The following is an 11764-nucleotide window of genomic DNA, read 5'->3' on the forward strand; positions in this document are numbered from 1 at the left end:
ATTAAACAAACATCAAAGAGTTTTATAACGTTTTGTATCAAATGCGGATGAGAGATCATTCGTATTTATTATCGTTCAACATAAAAGAATAATGTTTATTTTAGACTACTATGGGAATCGAATAATCGACGCGTTGTTTAAATCCTCTTAACAGGGCAAAATATTTAGTGCGTTTTAACCTTCGTATATGCAAACCTGCATGTAGATAAACGCCAGATCGTTGCACATGCGGGTTATTAAGCATGCATTTAATTGCCGTTGCTATGCGGCAGTTTCTGTTAGGTACAAAAGCATGGTCCAATTAGAGATCGGCCTCTTCTGGATCGACGAGCATAATATCGTTGGGTTAGCGGAGTAACCCGTTAAGTCGATACGGCTTACTCAATAACCCGGATAAGTTTCTCCACTAGAGGGTCAACGATATCATACCGGGTTACGTGGTTGCAGTATAAGAATTTACGAAACTTTCGAAATAATCAGAGCGGCATGTCTGATACAGAGTTGTAAGGAAAATTAAAAAAGGAAACAATAAAATATCGCATGCGATATAACTCACAGAAAAAGTTGGTGAAAATAAAAAGATATTTTCTTACATCATATTCTCTTCTTATAATTTTCTATCATATTTTTTCTTTCTTTTTTTATTCATATATATTAAACTCAAAAGTTGCACCAGAGTATTGCATGGAATTGTATTGATTTTAAAAATCAATCCGAAAGTTTCTCCCCGAGAGGGGATAAAATATTCAAATGTGAGTAGATTAAAATTTATGCCTCTGCAATTTTCCTTTAAGCAAAAACTTTTTGTCTTCGATAGACTGCTCGTTTGTTAGTGGATGAGTGTTATTGTAATGTTAGTCACGGATAATCCCCGTGTTTTATCTTGCGTGGGAATCACCGCAATGCGGATACAGTTTACCAGATGCTACGAATTTCTTCTATGATTATGGTGGTGATATCAGATTTGTTCTTTTAAGTGTGGCATCTATCCTACATTCCCGCGTTCTTCTTTTTCTTTCCACAGAAACGGTACTTCTTTTCAAACTTGACAAGTGCAACTGAAGAGAAGATACTTATTAAAGTACATTAAAAGAGATTATTCTTGATGATCACGCAATCCTTGTTTGTTATTCACTAAGTTAACCTATTGAGTTTAATCAATGTAATATTAATACTTTATAAATAAATTAAATGCACATATTATTATAAATAAATTAAATATATATAATAAATCGTAGAATATATCGTATATTATCTATCCGCATTTTATGCGTGCGCGTTATGGTTTATATAATTTATTGTTTATAAATACATTAAATTTATGTAATTTATTGTTAATAATACATTAAATTATAAATGATAATGACAATAATAATTATTTGAATAATACGGTAATTCTATAGAAAGAGAAAGAAGAAATAGAAACAGAGAAGAAGAGAGATAAACTAATTTAAAGTATATGTAAAATTTATTACCACGAAATTGAATATCTTATCCTCGAAATGCTAGATTGTATCCATAACGTTAATGCAAAAATCTCGGGGGCGTCATATTTTCACACTACAATTTACACTATCAGAGAGAGAGAGAGAGAGCGAGATATGGTAAATTTTTTATATTTGCCCGTTATATACGAGGTGTACATACGCACATGCACGTTATGTACTCGATTGGACGCAATGCGTTCCGCATACGTTAAAAAAAAAAAAACATATTACGGACATGTATATATAATATATAAAATTTTGTGGAAATGACAAACCCCTCAAAACGCACCCTCCACTTGCCGGCTTTTTGCCCGATAATTTTCTCTCTTTTTCCCTCTCTATGTTTCCCCCCTCTCTTGCTCCCCTCTCTCTCTCTCTCTCTCTTTATCTATCTGTCAGTCTGTCTATCCGTCTGTCTGTCTCTGCCTCTCTTTCTCGTACAAACGTACACCAACCAACGAGGTGGTTTGTTACACGCACTATGCGTTATCGAACCGTCATCTCATCTCCGACCCGGGCGCATACGCGATAAACATTTAATGCGCGTTCCATAGGGATTCGATAGGGAGCGAATGAGGAAAGGTACACGTCGCCCAGATCGGGGAAAATAAATTCAACCGCTCGCGGAGATAACACGGTCCATGATAAAAACGTACGAGATGTGTACCATGAATAATCATGAGCCGAGTCTCATTATCCTCACGCCGAGGGATTAAAGCGCAACTTTTGCTCCCTACTGATATGTTGAATACATTCCGAGGAACTCGAGAGAAAGAGAGAAAGAGATCTTGTTTCTTACTTTATAATTTCTTTATGTGAGTATTTGCCAACATTCTCTCTTTGCGCGTAAATGAGGGAGCTTAAAAATTGTTACAATGTCTTTCAGCGCATTTTTTTCTTAAAAAAGAAACAAAATCTCCGGAAGAGAAACAGTGTGTGGTACTTGAAAAATAAATATTCTCCCGCATTCTTTAATAATTAAAACCATGCGAGAATTGATTCTATAATTATATGGACTGTTGGTTTAATTATTATATTTTTTTTTCTCGCAAATTAAATGCTAATGCTTTTCTTTTTTACACTTTCCTTTATTTTTTGACCTCGACTTTATAATTATTGCCAGTCGACGATTCATGTTCTATTGTTCTTTATACATTTAAGTAATGTTTTAAAACAATCGTTTTGCTCGAGTTTTCACCTCGATTGTATAGCGCTTTTTACTTTATTTGACTAAATATTGAAATGAAAATGAGATTTTCTCGCGGAAAGTTCAGATTACGCTGCGAAAATGTTAAAGATCGTTTGTAAAGAAATTAAAACTTAAATAAGTTTAATATTTTCTTGTTAAGGAAATATTAACGAAACCGAAAACGAAACGCGGTAAATGTAAAACTAAATGTCTCTCTTAAGCGTTAAACGTAATATCGTTTGATGATGTATTTGTAATACACGTGCAATTCGCATAACTGCTTGTACAGCGAAACAGCGTGGAAACATTGCGTTTCATAAATCGTATCGCTGTATCAGCGTCAGGTGAAAGCCACTCTATTACACAACTTTTATTACAAATTGCGGAAGTTGCGCGCGTGCGCGAATAATAATGCATAATATTTGAGCTTTAAAAAATCTACGTGATCGTGTTAAACTTTATCGTCCTTATTATCTCCTCCGACTAATTATGAAAATTTCTGCAAAGTTACCCTTTGATAAGATTGTCATTTTTATTAAACGCATGAGATTTTTCTTCACTTTTATAACAATATAACGATGAATTAAGCAGCCGCTCTTACTTTATGATATAATTTATTATAGCTTAAACTATTTTTTTATAGTGTCAGGTATTTTCACGTCATACGCTAAATATGCACAATAAACGTATGACTCGTTATCGTTACTGAAACTTAAAAAAAAGATTATTAATTTTTATCAATATTAAAATATATGTATAATTGTTATTTTAAGTTATATCTACTAAACAGCAGATTTAATAACAGATTTTTAATAGTCGTATATTTATTTTCACGTTTCTCTAAATATTTATTTTCACGTTTCTCTAAGTATTTATTTTCACGTTTCTCTAAATATTTTTCCAGATTATAATTCGCGAATGAGAATAAATATAACCAACTGCGACGAAGAAACGTGCGCGTAGCTGGGAAAATTTTCTCTAGAAATGCAAATGCAGTAGCTTTAGCTGGCCGATATGAAACGTAACTAGGGGATGTACGGAGCGCGCGAACTCGAATGTGGCACGTAAGAAGCGCCTGTTCAGCTGTATGATTCGACACGATCTCCGGATAGCGCGGATAGTGATCATAATCGTCTTCGTTCTTCCCAGGATAGGGATCATAATCGTCTTCGTTCTTCCCAGGAAGCTGGGCTGGCGGCTGGGGCTTCAATCGGTAACGGGTGCGCTCTCGTTGGCCTTCTTTCTGGGACTGATATACCGGAGCGCCTCGCTCTACCACCCCCAACGTCGGGCGATATTGCATCTGAAGAATCAACGTAGCAAACTCAAGGAGAAGAAATCCGGGAACAAGGTGCCGAAGCAGCCGCTGGTCGATCTGAGCCCTCTAGGATCGCGTCCTGTGAGGATGCTCATGCTGGCCGCCGGTGCCGCCGGTTTCGGTCTCTACACCCCCGCCTTCTACATCGTAAGTGCACCCCACCTAAGTGCGATTGAGAGGCAAGGATCTTTTTCCTCTCCTTCGACGCCAGGAGAATATCGATCATCGCCGTAAAATCACCGTAAAAATCTCGTGTAGTAAAAGTATCACGAGAACTTTACTCGCGTCATTTATTCTCGCGAAGGTTCGAAGTAAAAAAAAATATGTTCAGGCGAAATCTACCAGACTCGGTAAGGAGGCAATTTGTAATATTTTTATTAAAGGATTAATACGACACATATTTCCCTCAATATCGCGCGTGCTACTTTGAAGAGAATAATAGCTAGGGAGGATATCGATAGTCGAGGAGGTATTTTATGCGAAGCAAACGAGCGTCGAGTTTCCTAATCTCGCGATCTCTCCCCGAAGCTAATCTCGGGGAGTTGGACGAGCCAATTTCGATAATCGATATTAGACGCGCGTCATTACCGGCGGTATTGTACCGGTGTTATTGGGGTGATTTGATATAGCGTTCGTTTTCTCAGCGCGAGCCCTTAATGAGAAACATCGCTTACAGGCTTTGCAAGGCTACCAGGACGGGTTGGAGGCCAGCGCTCTGGTACTGTTGCAGACCTGTCTGGGGCTGGCGGCGGCACTCGGATGCGCGGCCTGGGGGGTGGTCACCGCCAGGCCTTCCGCTCAGTGCCTAGTGTCCAGGCAATATCTCTGCCAAGCGGCACTCATCGGGGTCGGTGAGTAAACTAGTCTCCTGTAATCACTTTCGTTTACACACCACAGGCTTAACCGCGAAACAAGAGCTGCAAATCGCTGGATGTTGGCGTTCGATCACCGTTAGATCCACTATTGTGAGATTCGAAAATGTATTTTTTTCATTTATCGGAATAATTATCCTTCTTCTCTATTCTAAACATCCTCACTCTTCAACAAGGGATTCTTTATTTTCATTCTTTAAACAAAATTTCAAAAGGGAAGAAAGATTCTAAAATCATCTGCGCATTTAAATAGATACCTTTGCTACAAGAAGTATTATTTGAAGTTATATATACACTTTTCTAAAACAGAATTTTTTAAAAGCATTATTCGCTACCATCGATAAGAAAAGATCGATTCTTGTCGGCGAATCTGTGCGGAATCTTCTTGTAGAGGAAGAACTACGTAAATATTATGAGCTGAAATATTGCACGTAAACAGATGGAAATTGTAGATTCGCGAGAAACTCCGTCTCCGTTTCCTTCAAGGGTTATCGATCCGAATTACGTTTCCTCTTTGCTTAAAGCTGTAGCTCAAGTGGCTCTTGGTAGCGTGCAAGGTTATCACGGACTCGTACTGGCCTCCGGGCTTTACGGCGCCTCGCTCGGCGGTGCACTCTACTCCCTAAAGATGCTGGCCCTGGAAAGGCTGCGAGCGAGACATTTCGCCAGATCGTGGGCTCTGGTGCAAGCCGCGGAAGCTCTGCCGATCCTTTTCGGAGTTCCTCTCACAGGTATGCAAAAATTGCCAGATCAGTTCCCGAAGAGGCGCACTTTGAGTTCCCCTTATTTACTTGAAAATCGCTGACGCTTTGTAGAAAATCGCAAACTTTATAGGATCCTTCCTCGACAGACAAGATTCATCGTTCTGTCTTTCTCTGTGGATATTTAGAAAATCGCAAAATAAAAAATTTTCTATTAAATTTTAAAAAATATTATGGAAAAAGAAGATTACTTTTTATGCTACTTTTATATACCATTTTTTTCCACTCAAACGATGATGAATGTTGTACGAATATGTAACGTCGAAAGAGGCATTATATGTTTCTTACCGCAACATTTCCATAAAGATTCGCTGCATCCTCTACCTGTTTTTTTTATTAAGGGTACATAAGGTACTTTCTTTAAACGCAAATTCTTCAAAGACCCGTAATAGTATTAGAGCTTTAAAGTACCAAGGTGGGCGGAATCCACTTCGCTTGCTCGCTAAATCCGTCCCTACTAATAGTCTTACGGTCCTCGTGTATGAATTTAATGCCGCCATCCTTAATAATAATGTACGGGGGTTGTGGAAAATACGCTCGTCTACTCGTATCGCTGAGAGAATATTCAAGGAAACATGACAACTGTCACGCGTATTCAAGTATTATTGCAAATTTTGGTCAGCTTTGAACAGCTTAATGTAATCACTGAAATTTCACCGATTCGTACATCGCTTTCATTATATTGCATGATATTTTGAAATTAAGATCTAAAGCATCGTGCAAAATTAAATGGCAAAATTAAATTTGTGTGTGAGAGAAAGGAATTTTATAATCTATTATAAATTAATTGAAATATATGACAAGCTTTTCCATCAATGCATTATTCTCTCTTATGTATTCAATAATTATGATAGTGGTATTAATTGGCATTATTGGTTAGTACAATATTGATATTCTCTCGATTTGAAGAATTTAAAGAAACGAAACGTGATAAATTTATAATTTGTCAAGTTTATTTTCAAGATTTGTTTCAAGGTTTCATATTTAAAAATTATTTTATCATACATTTTTCTTTATCTAGAGCTTTAATGTGCAAAAATATATTGTCTCCAAAAAATAGCATATTATATTTTACGATGATTCAATTATTACGAAAAGACAAGGACGTTGAAGAGCGACAGGTCGCAATCACATTCCGCACAAATTCCTCTCAAGACCGCAAAATTATCGAGAGCTTTCTCTTCCCCCTTGGTCGAGCATCAAAAAAAGAAAAGAAATCGCCCAATCTTTCACAAAATCCCCCTCCGGGCCGTATATAAGAGCAGTCAGCCATCTCCACCGTCAGCGTCCCTAATCATCTCGCCGTTTCCAGGTGCGAAAAAATAAATTACGACGAATTTAATCGCCATCCCGTTTTCTCCTCCCCCGCCCCCGCCCCCCATTCCGCTCTCACCCCCGTCTCCGTCCCCGCAGGTTACATGAACGCGAACAGCCCGCGGGTGGGCTACTACGCGTGCACGTTGAGTTCCTTGTGCGGCGCGGCGCTGCTCTTCCTGGTCGGCTGGGGACGGCAGCCGGCGTCGCCGCTCCTGCCGGGGCCGCGGCTCTCGAGCCTCGGCCTCGGCCTCGGCGTCGCGCCGCCGCCGCCGCCGTGCGCCTGTCCGCCGCCGCCGCGGCCCCGGCTACCCAAGTCGCAGTCCCTGCATGTGCCGCTGGACGTCGAGGACAGCATGCGCGAGCAGCGGGTCTACGCCGAGCGGATGCACGAGGTCGACCACTACTGTCACCCGCAATTCCACGCGCCGCTGCGGCCCAGCAAGAGCGTCCCGGAGGGCCTCGGCCACCAGGACCCGTACCGCGTCCGGCCGCGACGTCACCGCGACATCACCGTCATCGAGCAGATCACCACCAGCGTCTAGGAGCGAGAGCGATCGCGGCCGATATCGCGCGCGATAGTGTTTAAGGCGGACGGGAACTCCGACGATGTCCGCTTCGGATGATGCTGGAAACGCGTGCTCCTGTTCCGGGCTTGTTGCGTCGTTAAAGTGTTCTTTATCGAGATCAACGAGCGGACCGTTACATCGATCTCGGAATTGTACAGAAATGCTCCCGAAAGCTTCTCCAAGAGTTTTATATTTTCTTTTGCGTTTTTAAAAGTTGTACGGGGAAAAGAAGAATGATATTACATTTCTTGTGTAACTTAGATTGCTTGTTATGCTATCGTTGCGCTGTTTTTTTTAACTTGCTTTTTTACATTTTGTCGCATAAAAGTAACTTACCGGATGATTTGGAGTTGTTTTTGAGAAAAAAAGATTGAGAGGATTATTAATGGTAAAAGCTGGTTCCGAGATGCAAGCGGAAAATAAAATGATAGCTATGAGAAAAATAAAGAAATAATTCGCGCGTATCGGATACTTTGCGATCGCGGTATCAAGGAAGAGTGATAGTTGAAGCTCTCTAGAGATATATCATCCCTGCACTTTTCCTACTAATTGCTAAGATAAGATCGATTATTAAACTGAATTAGCGCATAAATAAAGTTTGTATTAGTTGATATATCATAAATAGATCAAATTAAATGTATTACGCGCGTTAGGAAAATATTTATTCATGTTGATACGCTAGTTTGAAATATTACTGCCAGGGAAGTAATTCTGTCCGCCGAGACTAGACGTACTTTCAGGACGATAGGGTAGATGCAAGAGGAAATTGTGACTTTCAATTAAAAAAAAGTTGCTTTTTAAAGATTTCGACGAAATACTATTTCTATTCTTCTCCCTAAGAAATTGAATATAGGAAAAATATAAAAATGATAATTACAGTCAACTTGTGAAAGAAATAATCGAGAGAGAAAGAGATAGAGAGAGATCTATTTTAATTTATAAATATATTGTAACGAGTTTGATTTAAAATCGCGAATTCTGCATCTATTAGCGTCCACTTTGTTATTGATCCAATCAGCTGATGCGAATGATAATTAGCGCGAATATTATCGACGGACCGATATCTTCCCTATACAGAGTTTCGTGCGAGAAATAGCGTATTTACATACACATATATATACATATATATGTATATGTAAGTATAAATTAAGCGATCGAAAGCACACACTCTTGTCGTTAAATTTCCCCATAGATGAAAATATATGTATAGCGCGTGGAGCTGGTCTCCGGAAGCATCGCCGTAGGAATCGTTAAATATTAATAAGGATAATAATACACGTCACACACACGTACACACACACATGTGCGAACGTTTCAAACGCGAATGGTCTCGAGATTAAACTTGTAAAAGATCCCTGAGAAAGGATCGACGGATATCCATCTCGCATAGTTGTCAATTTTTTTATTCCCTTCAATTAGATAATTGGATTTGCAATCGCGCTAAATTGATTGATCTAGGCATTTCTATCGCTTTATTCGGAATTAAAAGATACACCTTTCGAGCAGCCGTGCTTCTTAATATGTGTATCCGATTCGAATAGCGTTTTTACGAAGCGTAAGTGTATTATCGCGAAATATCGGCTCTATTTCTATCAGCCTGTAAGACTAATTATAATCTCGAATCACATTAATCTCGATAACGTAATTAGTACCTGAATATTAAGTGCTCTAGGTACCTAATGCAATGAGCGATGACGTAGCAATGTCACTCGCTTCGTTATTTAATTATTCCTACTTTCTCGTATGACGTACTTTGCTACACTAAACTATGTCGAAACTAAACATTATGCACGATGCGAACCACCGTTTTCCTTACGCAGTTGATGAAAATCGATAAAACGTAGAAAGTATCGCAACCGTGTTTGCGGAGATTATAAGAAAGTAGTAAGTAAAATGTATAGGTAGATTATTTAGATCTCTGTAGTTGAATTTGTCACGTTTTCCAATACGGTGTAATATCGGAAATATCGCATCTACTGGCAACGACAGTTGAATTTTATATAGAGAGAATTCGAGAGCGGATTATTATTAAGGAATTCTACACGTATGGAATTTCCTACACGATTTAATAAAATTAATATGGCAATGTCATATTGATTCAAAAGTGGAACAATCTTCGATTCATAAGATGAACAATTCGTATCACGTTTTTTGCTTGAAAAATATCAAAGAGCCAATCAGAATAAGTTCTTCAGCGTTTTTTCTCGGCTATACATTCATAAAAAGTTGTAATCTTTTTATAAGTTGACGAAATCGTATAAGTAAATCACTCTTAGAAAATTAAAGCAGGAGTGCACGACATACGAGGTCAAGATTGAGTTCCAGTTACAATCATTTGCCAATTAAATGAATGGAGGAATTAAATCCGTTTTTCGATCATTTCACATCCAAATAACTATAAATTTACATTACGTGTAAAATCGTATTATATTACTATACATGTCTCTGATCATTGTCTGAATCTAAAATAATCTAAAAATATTGTGCTTGTAAACATGTTATATTTTATACTTTTTAATTGGCCTCGTAGAACTTGTTAAAATTTCTAAACGTGTGCTTCCCTGTATTGAAATAAAAAACACTGTTTTTATATTATAAATGTAATTATCGGCGAGTATCGGGCAAATTTGTTAGATCGTAAAGATTGTAGTTTATAATGTTGCAGAGTCTCTCTTAGTCGCGTTAAAAAATATTTCTTTAAATCAATATGGATAAGGATCAAACGTATAAACGTCACCAATCTTAACGTTCGTTATAAAGACTTTTTTAATATATATATATACATACATATACATATATATATATATATACATATTGACTTTTGATGTGATGAATTGTTTGTATACTGCCAATTTTTATAGGATATAATCGAATAATCGATTTTCAATGGTTCAATGCACACAATGAAGAATTTGCATGAGTAATTTTACGAATCCACCAAAATGAGATTAATGTTTCATGTTGGGACATTTATAAATAATAAGATATTTTCTCTCTTTCCCAACTAGAGAGTTTTTCGCAATCATTAAATCGGGATTGTTAACGAATTTATAGTAGACAAATAGTTCACCTCGGACTGCAAACAATCTCACAATAGAAATTATTCGAGAAATTATATGACTTTGCGATTATGTATAGTTCGCATTTTTAATAATTTTTATTTCCTTAGTATTATAAATTTATTTCTCTGCTGCAGTTCACGAAACATATATTGATTGATAATAGATTTTATAAACGCAAGATGGATGGTTGAATTTTTCGACCTTTACATGTAAATATATATTTTTATGTAACGAAATGACAAAGAAATACACATATAAATAATTAAAAACAAGAATTAATACATTAAATTCGAGAAATTTAAAGTTATAAAGGTACATTTTTGATTCTATTATTATCAAAATTAATAAAATCATTACAATCATATAATATCAAGAAAAATTACAGAGAGATTCAAGTATTCATCATTATATATATAAGTCTCGTGATAAATTTGCACGCGTAATATGTTCTTCAAAGTATTTATTTTTTTATTGTTTCTTAGTACTGCATCACGTATAACCAATGATACATACATAGATTTTGATTGATATTTATCCCATTTTAGTTGTCGATAAATTTTCCCATTTTTTTATTGTTATTAAATATTATAATTTTCAGTACATAATTTTGGAAAATTGTGTGCGTATCTATGTAAAATATAAATGTACAAAGAGTTAAACGCGTGCCTCGCAATGTTGTATGGCATTTAAAATTCTTTTAAACATTATACTCGAATTGTTTAATAACAATATTAAATACTCATAGCGAGTCTTTCTAATTAGTAGACCGAAATCCGAGCTTGAAGATATTTGCACAATCACGAAATTGCGTTTATAACGAAAATATCTCAATTTGGAATATCGTAATCCACACGTGGGAGGAATCTCTGCGATAATCACATTTAATGTTATATAATGTTATGCTTGTCGTCAATCGATTCTTAGAAATCGCGTAACTCCGTTGCCTTGTAAATATACCTAAGCAAGGTTCCCCTATTGTAACCCATGTTGAACATTTTGTAAAGTTTTATAAATAGTTCTACTAGTAGTTAAACAGCTGGACCAATAAAGTATATATCCGATTGTATGTGTTACGATTATTTCCGCTCTCCGTTGCCCTACTTGGCAATTTTGTAACAGCCAAATCTTTTGTATTATCACATGTAATGTAGTAAATATTAATTAACTGTTAAAGAGTTTTTTTACGCACCAA

At 37.0% G+C, this 11764-nt stretch overlaps 1 protein-coding gene across 1 annotated transcript in view; it reads left to right on the top strand.

Moving 5' to 3' along the window:
- LOC145971495 (monocarboxylate transporter 4) overlaps window positions 1-11728 on the top strand; it is a 72545-nt gene extending 60817 nt beyond the window's left edge. Inside the window, exons 8-11 of the mRNA XM_083099212.1 lie at window positions 3859-4141; window positions 4671-4845; window positions 5391-5597; window positions 7041-11728. Coding sequence (XP_082955338.1) covers window positions 3859-4141; window positions 4671-4845; window positions 5391-5597; window positions 7041-7486 — 1111 coding nt within the window. The 3' untranslated portion in view covers window positions 7487-11728. The remainder of the gene's footprint in view (window positions 1-3858; window positions 4142-4670; window positions 4846-5390; window positions 5598-7040) is intronic.
- Window positions 11729-11764: the final 36 nt, after the last annotated feature.

This window comes from Camponotus vicinus, unplaced genomic scaffold (assembly GCF_025532165.1).
Source record: "Camponotus vicinus isolate PSW18456_S1 unplaced genomic scaffold, iyCamVici1.0 SCAF_5, whole genome shotgun sequence".
Taxonomy (NCBI): domain Eukaryota; kingdom Metazoa; phylum Arthropoda; class Insecta; order Hymenoptera; family Formicidae; genus Camponotus; species Camponotus vicinus.